The sequence below is a fragment of the Artibeus jamaicensis genome, unplaced genomic scaffold (genome assembly GCF_021234435.1).
Source record: "Artibeus jamaicensis isolate MK-2021 breed Jamaican fruit bat unplaced genomic scaffold, CSHL_Jam_final contig_1028, whole genome shotgun sequence".
NCBI classification, from domain to species: domain Eukaryota; kingdom Metazoa; phylum Chordata; class Mammalia; order Chiroptera; family Phyllostomidae; genus Artibeus; species Artibeus jamaicensis.
In genome coordinates this window covers 4,494,955-4,507,832 of record NW_026521201.1, presented here as the reverse complement: position 1 = coordinate 4,507,832, position 12,878 = coordinate 4,494,955, and the positions used below count along the sequence as shown (strand labels likewise).

The 12,878-nt window shown below is 42.7% G+C and overlaps 1 protein-coding gene across 1 annotated transcript in view; it reads left to right on the top strand.

Annotated features, from left to right (window-relative positions):
- Window positions 1-12,878, top strand: part of PRMT8 (protein arginine methyltransferase 8) — an 87,402-nt gene that overhangs the window by 43,503 nt on the left and 31,021 nt on the right. The window contains exons 3-4 of the mRNA XM_037166831.2: window positions 4,897-5,052; window positions 8,208-8,271. Coding sequence (XP_037022726.1) covers window positions 4,897-5,052; window positions 8,208-8,271 — 220 coding nt within the window. The remainder of the gene's footprint in view (window positions 1-4,896; window positions 5,053-8,207; window positions 8,272-12,878) is intronic.

Here is a 12,878-nt window from a genome sequence, read left to right as displayed (position 1 = left end):
TCACATGCTGGGCCATAAATGATTCTCAATGAATTTCAAAAGATTGAAATCATGCAGAGTATGTTTTTTTTATCATGATAGAATTAAGTTAGGGACCAAAAGCAATAATTTATCTAGAAAATCTCCAAATTTTTGGAAATTAATCAGCACTGAGAACAGGGTCAGGAAGAAGTCACAAGAAGTTAGGAAATATTCCAAATGGGATGATAGTGAAAACACAATGCTATGGACCAAGTGTGGTCCCCCGCTAAGTTTCATATGTTAAAATCCTACCTCCCAAGGTGATATTAGGAGGTGTGGCTTTTGGAAGGGAACTAGGGCATGAGGGTCAACCCTCATGAATGGGATTAGTGCCCTTCTGGGAAGAGACACAGTGGCTTGTTCCTTCACTCTGCTCTCTGCCATGTGAGGATACAAGGAGAAGACAGCCATCTGCAAACCAGAAAAGAAGTCCTCATCAGATAGTGGATCCGATGGCACCTTAATCTTGGACTCCCAAGCCTCCAGAACTGTGAGAAATAAATGTTTGTTTTTTAAGTCACCCTGTTTATGGTGTTCTGTTATAGCAGCCTGAGCTAAGACACACAACATATGAAAATTTGTGGGATGGAGTAAAAGAAATCTTAGAGGAAGATTTATAGCTTAAATGCTTTTATTAGAAAAAAAGTATAAAATCAATGATCGAAGGTTTCACTTTATAAAGTAGAGAAAGAAAAGCAAATAAAATCCATGTAAGTCAAGGCAAAGAAATAACAAAGATGAGAACAGGAATCAACAAAGTATAAATAAGACACTAAAGAAAACCAACAAAGCCAAAAATTGTTTTTTGAAAATACTAATTAAATTGATATCACCTAGCTAGACTGATCAAGAAAAATATCAAAAGAAACAGATTATAACTAAATGAAGGCAAGAACATTACTACAGATCATATGGAGACTCAACAGAGACTATTTTGACAATATTATACCCAAAAATTTGACATCTGAGCTGAAATGGATAAATTCCTTAGAAAAATATCTTGTCAAAATTGATGTAAGAATGCATAGAAAATGAAAATAGCCTTCTATCTATTAAATAAATTGAATTAATAATTTAAAATCTTTCCACAAAAAGGAGGCCCAGCTGGTTTTACTGGTGAATTATATCAGACATTTAGGGAAGGAAAATGTCAATCTTACCCAAACCTTTTCAGAAAATGTATGAAGAGATAACGTCCTAACTTCTGCGATTAACTCATCATAACTAATTACCAGAGAAGATAAGAGAAAGTTACTGAACTACTTTCTCACAAATACAGATACAAAAATCTGCAACAAAATATTAGTAAATAAAACCCAGCAGTATTTAAGAAGATAATGCATCCTGAAAAAGTGTTGGTTCAACATTTGAAACCAATCTTTGGAGCTCAACACATTTACAGAATAAAGGAGAGAAGTCATGATCATCTCAATAAATGCAAAAGACGTGTGTGACAAAATTCAACACCAATTCATGATTTTAAAAGCTCTCAGAAAATTAGAAGTAGAGGATAACTTTTTAGTCTGATAAAAGACATTTATAGAGAGCACACACCTAAAATTATACTCAGTGGTGATGTTTATAAATCACTGGAATGAAGGAAGGATACCTCCCTTCTCCAATTCTATTTAATATGTTACTGAATGGCCATCCTCACCAGTACAGTATAGCAAGAGGAAAGAATAAGAAATAAAAGACATACAGAGAGGAAAAATGAAGTCAAGTTGTCTACATTCAAAAGTGATGAAAATGTTTCTACATGGAAAACAAAGAAATCTACAAGAAAAGTCCTACTAGAATTAATATGTGATGCAGGCAAGGCTGCAGAAATAGAAGGTCAATATATATACTAACAACTGGAAAATAAAAATGTAAAAATATCATATATAGTAGCATAAAATAAAATAGTTGTGAATAAGTTTAATTAAAAAATACAAGACCTCCTCAAGTAGGTTGTTTGTTCAAACTACTGTTGGACTTACAAATAAAAGTTCACAAATCTTAAGTGTATATCTTGAACTTTGCATACGTATATACCTGTGTAATCATTACCCAGATAATTTCCAGGACCTCAGAGTGTTCCTCTTGTGCACTTTCCCAGTTAGTGCACCTCTCCTAAGGTAACTGCCATTTGGACCTCTAGCACTACAGATTACTTTAGCCTGAATTTTAATTTCTTATACATGGAATTACATAAATGGAATGTACTCTCTTGTATCTTTTACTCAATATTGTTCTGTGAGATCCATTCTGCTGTGCATTTCAGTAATATTTTTTAAAAAATAAAATGCTCTGTAAATTATAAAAAATATAAGACCTCTACACTGTAACCTATAAAATATTGTGGAGAGAAATTAAATAGACCTAAACAAACAGCTGTATCAATGTTCTTGGATTGTAAGACTTAATATTGTTAAGACAATCTGTTCTCCGCAAATTGATCTATAGAGATAATGCTATTCCAGCCAACTCTAGCAGGCTATTCTGTGTGAATTAGCAAACTGCTTCTAAAATGTATGCATAAGAAAATGCTGAGGATCTGGAAAAACCAAAATAATTATGTAAAAGAAGAACTAAGTTGGAGGACTCACACTACTTTATTTCAAAGTTAATATAAAACTATGGTAGTCAAGTGAGTGTTGATCTGACATATTGATGGAACAGATCAGAGAGGATATACATGTACAGTAAACTGACTTTTGACAAAGGTGGCAACACAATAGAAACAAAGGAAGTATTGTTCCAAAGGATCTGCCCCCTGTGACTCAGTGGGGAAAGGAATCCTGATGCTTGAGCCACCTCTTTGTGAAAAAAATGAACTCACATTCTTAACTTATACCATACACAAAATTTGTACACCATACAAATACAAATGCATTTGTTAACTTACACCATATACCATAATTTGACATGAATCATAGAACTAAGAGTAAAAGCTATAACTATAAAACTTCTAAAAGAAAACATAGGAGAATATTTTTGTGACCTGGGGGTAGACAAAGATTAGGCAGGGCACGAAAAATTTGAATCACAAAAAAACCCCTAAAATATTGGTCTTTATCAAAATTAAAAACTGTTTTTCAAAAGACAACACTAAGAAAATCACAGATTAGGAGAAGATATTCACGATGTGTCTATCTGACAAAGGATTTGTTTCCAGAATGATATAAACTGATACAATTCAATAACAAAAAGGCAAATAGCTCAAGAAAAAGTTGGACACTTTGCAAAAGAAGATATACATGAAAAGTCAATAAACACATGAAAAAATTATCTATATCAATAGCCACCATGGAAATACAATTAAAACTACAATGGGATACCAGTCACCACTATAACAGCAAATTTCAAACCATGTGCCACAAGAATTTTTAAAACATGTGATACCTAACTCTTTAGTCAGAAACACTGACCTCTTTTCCCTTAGATTTTCAAAGAAAAATATGACAACAGCCAATACAACAATAGCCATTCAGTGTAAATGAATCAATTATACCTATTTTTGTCAGATCGACAAAAATATATTTTTTGATGTGCCACAGAATTTTAGTAATTAGTTTATATGTGCCATGAGATGAAAAAGTTTGAAAATCACTGTAGAATAATAACTAAAATTAAAAAGGTTGATAAGACTAACTGGCCCAACTTGAATGCTCATACATTGCTCATGGGATCATAAAATGACACAACTATTCTAAAAACCTGTTAGGCAATTTCTAATAAAATTAAACACCTATCCTAAGACCCCTCAATACCCACTTCTATGTATTTACTCAAAGGAAATAAAAACACGCATCCTCAAAATTGCTTACACGAGAATGTCAGTAACACCTTTATTCATAACAATCAAAGTAGCCATCAACATGTATTTATGGGATAAATACATGGTGGTATGGCCACACAATGGAATATTAGTTAACAATAAGGATAAGAACAACAGCATCAATAAGAAAAAAGCCTTGCAAGCCTTGGAGACATGCAAGAAAATGAATGAATCTCAAAAACTGAGCAAAAGAAACCAGACACAAAAATGTACATATTGTAATAAGATTCAATTTATATGATGTTCTAAATCTGGCAGAAGGAAGCTTTGGTGATAGAAATCAGATCATTGGTTGTCTGGAGTCGGGGTGAGGATTAACTGTAAACAGGCATGAAAGAGTTTCTGGGATGATGCAAATATTCTGTACCTTGATTATGGTGTGGTTATACAGGTATATATTTGTCAAAATTCTTACACGTTGCTATACATTTAAAATCTGTGCTTTTTATTGTATGCAAGTTATACCAAAAAATCTCAATACTACTGGTGATGACTTAGAGTGTTTGCTGATCTTGAATGGATGAAGACCCCTGCCCCTAAATTGTGTTCTCCTTGTGCTAGAGGCAGTTGTAATGGGTAATCTAGTTTCTTTCTTACCACAAAGCACTTAAATAATGCTAGATAAAAGAACTTGTTTTCTATTCTTAAAAACAAACAAAAATAGTATACATACAAAAGACCTCTTTTAATAACTTGTTCAACAACAGTACTCTCACCAGAGCAGAAAGTTTTGTTTCAGATCTAACTTGTTTCAGATCTCATGTTGCACCTGACTGACACCTTATTTTGTTTTTTGGTAAACTGGAGCTTCCCCAGGTCTGGGCATGAGTTTCTCCTTTGATAGTACAAAACTATTTGCTTGGGGCTGGAGTTGTTTATAATGATGCAGGTGGTGTCTGGCCTAACTGCCCCACAGTATGCCTCTGTGGCTTGCCTAGTAACATCACCAACATCCACGAGGAATTTGGTGGGACAGTCCTGGGGCCCCTGCCCCCCTGTACTCCCAGGAGCCTTGAGCACATTGACACTGACTTTCTTTTCCTGTCACACAGGAAATGCTGAAGGATGAGGTGCGGACGCTCACTTACCGGAACTCCATGTACCACAACAAGCATGTGTTCAAGGACAAAGTGGTGTTGGACGTCGGGAGTGGTACTGGGATCCTTTCCATGTTTGCTGCCAAAGCAGGAGCCAAGAAGGTGTTTGGGGTGAGCATGCCACTCCCTCCCTCATGCTGGCCTCTGCCGAGCTGGCCCTGCCCTCTGCCTTCTCTGGCCCTTCCTCGAAATGTTGTTACAAACCCTGGTCTGTCTCTTTGCTGAGATCACACCCTCAAGGAGAAAATCAAGTGTGACTCTCAGGAGGCAGGACAGTCTCCCATGGTTCCCTGTCACTAGGGCATTGCTCCTGGCTGCTTGCCCTGGTAACTGCTGACATTTGCAGAAGATTTTTGACTTTTCAGAAACCCTTTCAAGATCATCATTACCTTACAGTGCATAGGAGGCAGTGCTCCATGGTTCCACATGTGAGTTCTGGCTTGAATCTATTTTTCCAACTCATGAGATGTGGGACCCTGGGCAATTCACTCCTCTGTACCTCATTTTCCTCATCTATAAAATGAATGTGATAACAGTAGCTTGCTCATGGGGTCACTGTGGGTGGTGAAAAGTTTAATACATATGTAGCATTCTTAGAACCGTGCCTGGAATATGACAGATGCTCAGTGTTTGAGTATAGTTGTGATAAGGGCCCTAGGATATGACAACAAGAAAACCCTCTTTCTTTGTCCTTGAAAGGGCAACTTCATAAATCTAAATTCTGCTACTCTGGCTGCTGCAACCTCCCTGGGTAGAGTTGGAGGCTGACCCTCAGGGAAACCTCCCAGCCTTCCTTTGGCTCCTACAATGTAGCTGGTCACAGCCTGGGGACTGGGTTCTGGGAGGGTCTGGAGCTCAGAAAAAATTGTGAAAAGGAGAGCTCCAAGCTGCTGCCTGACATTTAAAAAGTGCAATGAGTCTAGACCTGGGAAATGGGAGTTAATCTTGATCAAAATTAAAGTTACACTACAATCAAACTCACAGCATATGCACAAGTCAGCCCACTTGCAGAGGCTCACGGGGAGCCCGGTAGCTTTTGGTGGGGCTTTATTCTCTGTGCATTTAGCTGGGTCAAGAGATGCTGTCCTGAGAGCCCCAGGCTCCCAGGTTGACTAGAGCCCTCCAAGGCCCTGACTCAGAGGCCTGCCCCTGAGTCTTCAGCAGGGACAGAATTCTTCCCCACGCCTGACCCACAAAGCATTTGGGCCTTGGCTGTAGCGGTCTTCTGGAAACCTGGGCTGTCCTCAAGGCACTTCTAGTATAGCCTTGACTGGAAAAGCTGTGATGCATTCAGCTGAGGCACGAGATTAGGGTACACAGCCAATCTGAAGCCCAAGGTCAAGTCCTGTCATCATCACAGGTACTGCCCCATCCCCTTTTTGGCTTTCCTTTACAACGCCCTCCTTACCTACTCAACTCTCCCTCCTGTCCAGTTAGACTCCACTTTCAATGAGCTCACACAGTCCCGGAGCTGTGAGACCATGTGGTGACCCCCAAGGGCCTCCCCTCCCAGTGCTGTTTTCAAGTCCCGTATTAGCTCTGGTCTTTGCTGAGCACTTGGGAGCCAAGGGCTGAGCAGGGAGAGGCAGGGCCACCTGTCACTGGCTTCCACATTGGCAGGGACTGCTGCCAAGGAGCTGTCAGGGGGCTCCTGCACCGTGCCTTCCAGTGATGGTGACTGGTCCCATCTTTCTGCCTCCCTCTTTTTTGCTGTAACAGCTCTTTTACAAACAGCTCCACCACAGTTAGCTGGGCTTCTATCTGGATGGCTCATTTCACAGTTTCTCCTGTTCCAGGTTCTCCCTTCCACCAACAGCTCTGTTCTAATAGGAGATACTGGATGGCAGGAAAGAGAGGCAGACAGACAGACCAAGGAAATTGACAGAAACAGCAAATGGAGACAATAGACAGAAGGATGAGACAAAAGACTCAGAGGAAAACTAGAGGAACGGGAAGTAGATCAACAAAAAGGAGAAAGAAAGCAAACTAGAAATACAAAAGAAAAATGGGAAAAGAAGAGAGAGTAAAGAAAAAAGAAGGGAAAAGAGAAAGATGGAGGTCAAAGAAAGAAAAAGAGGAAAGAGAGCAGGAATGCAGCCTCACAGCCCTGTGGCTTTCGGAGGGCCCGTCAGCATTCACTGCAGCCTCACACTCGCCGTGTGAAACAGGGGCTATGAGTTCATTATGAGGAAACCGAGGCACAGTTAGAAAGTGGCAGTGGCCAGATGTGAGTCCAAGCTGCCTGGCTCCAGATCCCATCTTCTTCATATCCTAACTCAGTATTCTCTTGCAAAAGGAATGAAAATGTGGCAAGGCAAGAGAAAGAAGAAGAGAGAAATGCAGTCCTGCCGGCAACAGAACTGTTGCCACAGAACCTGGTAGCTCAGGAAATGTCAGGTTTTCTGGAGTCTGAGTCCTGGCTAACATCTTCCTCCCCTACCAGAGCAGCCCCTTCCCGACCCTGTGGGTGCCCTCACCTTCCTCAAGGCTTTGATGGAAGCTGACAGCAACCCGCTCAGTGCCCTTGCGCTAATGTCCAAGGCCCTGGGGGCAGTCTGAGGTACGGCCTGAGTGTGGAGGTGAGGGGGGGCCGCAGGGCCTGAATGCAGGCTGGTCTCTGTAGGCCAGCTAAAGAGGTGAGAACAGCTCTTGGTAGCTGCCACTCTCTTTCCAGCACCCGCTGGCCCTCCCCGGCATGCCTAAGACCTCTACCCCCAGCTGGGGTTTGATCTTCTGCTACTCCCACAAGGTCCTTTTCTCAGCTGATGGTCAACTAACCCCTCAAATACCTCAGCCCTCTGCTCAGGAGATTTTGGGAGCATGGAAGAACTTTTAGACTTAAAAGAATCAATTCTTTCAAAGGTGGAGACTGCAGAAGAGGTGAGAGTTAACATGTGTGTGCATGTTTAAGGATCTTAAGACTGGCCCTTAGTTGGCATTTTTTCAGATGGCCCCTGTCTTAGAATGCTTCCAGTTTAACCAGTGAGGGCTGGAGTATGGGAAGGTGGCTCCCAACTCAGACACTGGACCCTCCACTGCAAAGCACAGGATGGATTCCAGGCTCACAGAAAAGGCAGCTTGATTAGTGGAAGAGCTGCTGGCTTGCAAGTTGGGAGGGCTGTGTTATAGCTTTTAATTTGCTGGAAATGAGCAGTGATAGCTGAGGGCAAGTCACTGCACCCCTGTAGCCCTCAGCTTCTCCATTTGTTAAATTGGTGTCGGTCGTATTTTTGATACGTTGCTCCTTTATTCTGTACCTTTTCTAGATTGAATGCTCCAGTATTTCTGACTACTCAGAGAAGATCATTAAGGCCAACCATTTGGACAACAGTAAGACATGTCTTCATGTGTTTTCCCATGGATGGAGCAGGGAGGGGAGCTATACTACCTTGTTTGGATGGCATAAGCTGACATAAGAGAGGAAAGGTCAGAGCACTTGGCCCTCAGGAGGAGGAGGAAGAGCTCAGCTGAGGCATTGTTAGCAGGACTGTGGTCATGGGATTCTGAGGTTCCCAATCCCTGTCATGTCAGCCAAGGTCCATTTTTCCAGCTCAACTTCCTGGGAGTCCAGGCTGTGGCTAATTCCTTAGTTTCCATGCCCTCTGCTTGGCCCCAGGTACAGACAATCTATTGAGTTTTTCAAAATGGCAACTATTTCTCCTTATCCTGTTCCCTCTCCACAATCCCTAGCTCTACCTCTCCCCATTGCCCATCCAGTGACAGACCCAGACTCTGACTTTGGGGAAATGTGGTCCCCTACAGCCCACAGGCCCTGCTGCTGATGGGGCTATCTTAGTAATTGGGTCGTCTATGAGATCGGGACCTTTTCAAGCTGGAGTCTGATTATACAAGTGCATTCCTTTCCCTTTCTCTCATTATTCCTTTTCCATATGTTGCAACATTCTCCAGGACCTTCCCTCTGGAACCCATCTTGAACACACTCATGTCCAGAAATGCTTCTGATTGTTAGATGTCCTTGTATCTTTCAGCAGTTGTCAGTCAGCAGAATGGGATTTAGTCACCAGGCCCTGTGTGGAGTGGGGCCAGATCATGTAGGGTTTGCAAACAAGGAAAATAAGTTTCTAAGGATGATGGAGGCCTTTTGAGAGTTTTAAACAAAGGAAAAGCATTCTTTATGGAGAATGTAGGCAGACCCAGTCTGATGCTATTTCAGTGCTCCAGGGAGAGATGTTGTGGTATGGACTGAGGTGGTGACCTTGGAGGAAGAGAGGGGCTACCCCCTGGATTATGCTTATAAATAGAGGCAAGAGAACCTGATGGTGGACCATATGTGGGAATGGGGAAAAAGAAAGGAGAAAGGGCTAATTTTTTGCCTTGAGTAACGGGTAGATGGTGGAAGATGAGATAGAGGAGTCACGGGGTTGACAGGAAGGAGAAAGAAGTCAAGAGTTCTTTCTTGCACGTGTTAGGTTTGAGAAACCTTTGGATACCCAGGTAGACATGTTGAGACTTGAATGCATAAGTCTAGAGTTTCAGGGAGAGTCAGAGCATGGCATACACACTTGGGAGTTCTCAGCATACGAATATTACTTAAAGCTACACAGTGAGGTCACTTAAGGATTAAGCATAGCTACAGAAAGAAACAGGCCAGCAGAGGGGCTGAGAAGATATATTAAGGGAAGCTGATGGACATTCAGAAGAGAAGAGGACCATGAAATCAAGGAAAGTAGGAAGTCATCAACTATAGGGAATGCTAAGGGTTCAAATAGGATAAAAACAGAAGAGTGACCAACGAATTTGGCTACATGAAGGTTACTGGTGCCCTTAACAAGAGCAGACTGAGTGTAAAGGTGGACACTGAAGTCCAGCTAGAGCAGGTTAGGGAGAGACTGTGAAGTAAGGACTATGCATAAGTCCTTACTGCTGTAATGGGAAACAGAAAAATGGAATAATACCTACAAGGGGATGTGGGCTCAAGGAAGTAAGTTGTTTTTTTTAAGGATAGGAGATATGAAAATATGTGTGTATGATTCAATGGTCCAGTAGAGAGAGAACAAAATTGCAGGTAGAGGAAACAGTAAATTCAGGAGCAAGGACCTTGAGAAGATAAGTGCCTGGGGTGCAAAGCACAGGTGGAGGGTTGGTCTTTTTCTTGAATAGAGACAGTTTAACCACAGTTATAGGGGGAAAGGGGGCATGAGGGTCCAGGTGGAGGTGTGCTGGTGGTGGGAAGCCCCTGCTTCATTGCTTCCATTTTCTCAATGAAGAACGAAGCAGTCATTGGCAGAAAAGACCAGGAGGGGAGGGGTATAAAGGTGTTGAAGGACAATGAGAAGGAATAGAATGGACTTTCAGAGGAAGGGAGGGAGAGAAAACAGGCATGCTGCACTAGTGATGGCGGGGGCGCAGTCAGCACTTGTTAGAGGTTGGTGCTTGTCAGAGGTACGTGGACATAGATATGTACTGAGGTCAGTTCTCAACCTGTGCTCAGCAGCCTGGGCACAAGTGGAGGGAGAGTTGCCTGTAAAGGGGCTTTGCTGGGAGGGCACCCAGAGGGAGGGAGGAGCCAGAGTTACACTAGTGATGGACCATGAAGTCTAAACTGGGTGAATAAGGAAGTGAGGGAGTGGAGGGGGTACAGGTGGATGAGTGCTAGTGAAAAAGGCCAGGGTAATGGGTAAGCAACATCTGTGGGGCCATGAGCAGAGCCAAGATCCAGAAGCCTCTTTTCAGCCAGAGCAGGAGAAATGTTGCTGAGATATCCCTGACCTGGGGCTTGGCATTCAACCTCTCTTGGTTCACTTAGGGGGCCAGGTCTCTTCTGTATGCTCCTCAGGAAAGTACTTGAGCTGGGTAGGAAAGACAGAGAGGTGACCTCTATACTTGCCTACTAGAGATGGAAAAAGAAGATGACAAATCTTTCTCTACAAGGGTGACACAGCCTAGTATCTGCATGTTTTCACCTGACCTCCCTTTTTCCCAACTGTGAAATGGGGCATGTGGTTTTCTATGTAACAGATGTAGGAACTGAGGATAGGAGACATGGGGCAGAGCCTTTGGTTTCAGCCCTCATTCCTGTACTCATTCCTAAAGTCAATGTGGAAGCTCAGTGAGTGTCTGCTGATCCTAAAAATGAAAACTAAGATAGAGGCGGAATCAGATTTCTTCTCAGGGTTACTGAGTGTCAGCCCTGGGCTCTAAGAGGCTTTTGAAGAACATCTAGACATTTCCCTGCCTCTGCATGGGTTTCGCATGTACAGCAATTCTTGCCCTTGGAGGGTCTACCCAGCCCTTACTCTTCATTGGTCTCTGTTGCTGCTGGCTCTTGGGGCCCAGAACCACAGCCCCCAGGGCTCACCTCTGAGAGAGGAGGGCTACTTGCGGTGGGCTGCTGCCCTGCACTGTTGGTAGCAGAGTGTGGAGTGGACCCAGAGTGGGAGGGGCCTGACAACAGCTGCGAGGTCCCTAACCTTCGTGAGGAGGACAGTCTGGCTCTGAAAGCTCCCAGGAAGAACTGTGCAACCCCTAATCACTCCGTCTGGTCCACACTTTGTGGTCCCCACCTCCTTCTCCTTGCCTCATACTCAAATAACCTTTTAAATTCCCCTTCCTTTCCTTTTTCTCTTCTTTCTCATAACCTTCAAAACATTCTAATTTACAAAAAAAGGTACGAATATAGCTGTATTATATTTTAACCACTGAGAGTAAGTTGTTGACATGATGCCCATCATCCCTGAATACATTAATGCATATTGCCCACAAACAGGGACATTTTCTTATAAAGCCACAGGGCAACTGTCAGAATCAGGAAGTTCCAGAATGTAAGTACATGGTCATTATCTAGTGCTCAGATCCTCGTCATATTCTGCCAGTGTTGCAATTGCATCCTTTATAGAAAAAGCATTCAGTTCCAGAGCTCCTGTTGCATTTAGTCATCATGCCTCTAGTTTCCTTCAAGCCAGAACAGGCTTTCCTCAACTTTCATGGCCTTCAACACTTGAAGATCACTGGCCAGCGTTCTGTGGATGCCCCTCAGTTTGGGTCGTGTGACTCTTCCTCACAATTGGGTTCAGGTGACACATCCTACAGGAATGATACAGATGAATGCTGTGGCAAGTCATTTTAATTTGTTCAGCTACTGACAGAATTGACTTTGACTATGTGTCTCAGTGATGTCTGCTAGGCTTCTGCATGGTAAAGTTACTCTTTCTCCCTTCATAATTAGTAAGATTTTCTGGGAGACGTACTTTAAAATCATGTAAACATTTCATTTCTCATCATTAGTTTCCCATCATTGGTACTTACTTTGATACTCAAATTGTCCCTGATTTGGTCACTGGGAGCATCTTCAAGCTGGTTTCCAAGTCCCTTTGACATGTCTCCTTCACTTTTTGTGAGCTTTCTCATTTTCTGGCACAAATGTTTCAGGCTCATCTTGTACTTTCCACACCTCTGATCTAGAATCAGCCATCTCCCCAAGGAGACTAGATTCCATTTAGAAAGGAGGACCCAGGGCTAGGTGGGCTCACAGATGTTAGGGTGCTGATACTCCCAGGCTGTCTCAGTGGAAAGAATGTGTGTGTGCATATGCACTTACATAACATACATTTCTATATCCATCTATATGTATTGTCAAGTATGAGTTCATATGAGACCTTTTCTTATCCAGCACCACATTGTCTAGCTTCTATTGCCCTTTTTATTCCCATGTTTGTGAGTCACTTCTCTGATGGTAAAAACTCTGGCCCCTATTGTTCTAAATATGTTTACATATTGGACCAATCCCTCTGTTGTAAACAGCCTCCCATTGTTGGCACCTCCTGCCCCATGCAGATGCTTCTGCATCCCAGTGCTAGGCTCCGACACCCTGTGCCAGGCAGCCTCCTGCAGCCTGCCTTCCCCGCTCAAGCTCCAGTTGGCTGAGCCAGGCTGCCCTCCTATGCAGAGGCCCCCCTGGGCTCCTTGCACATCACCCT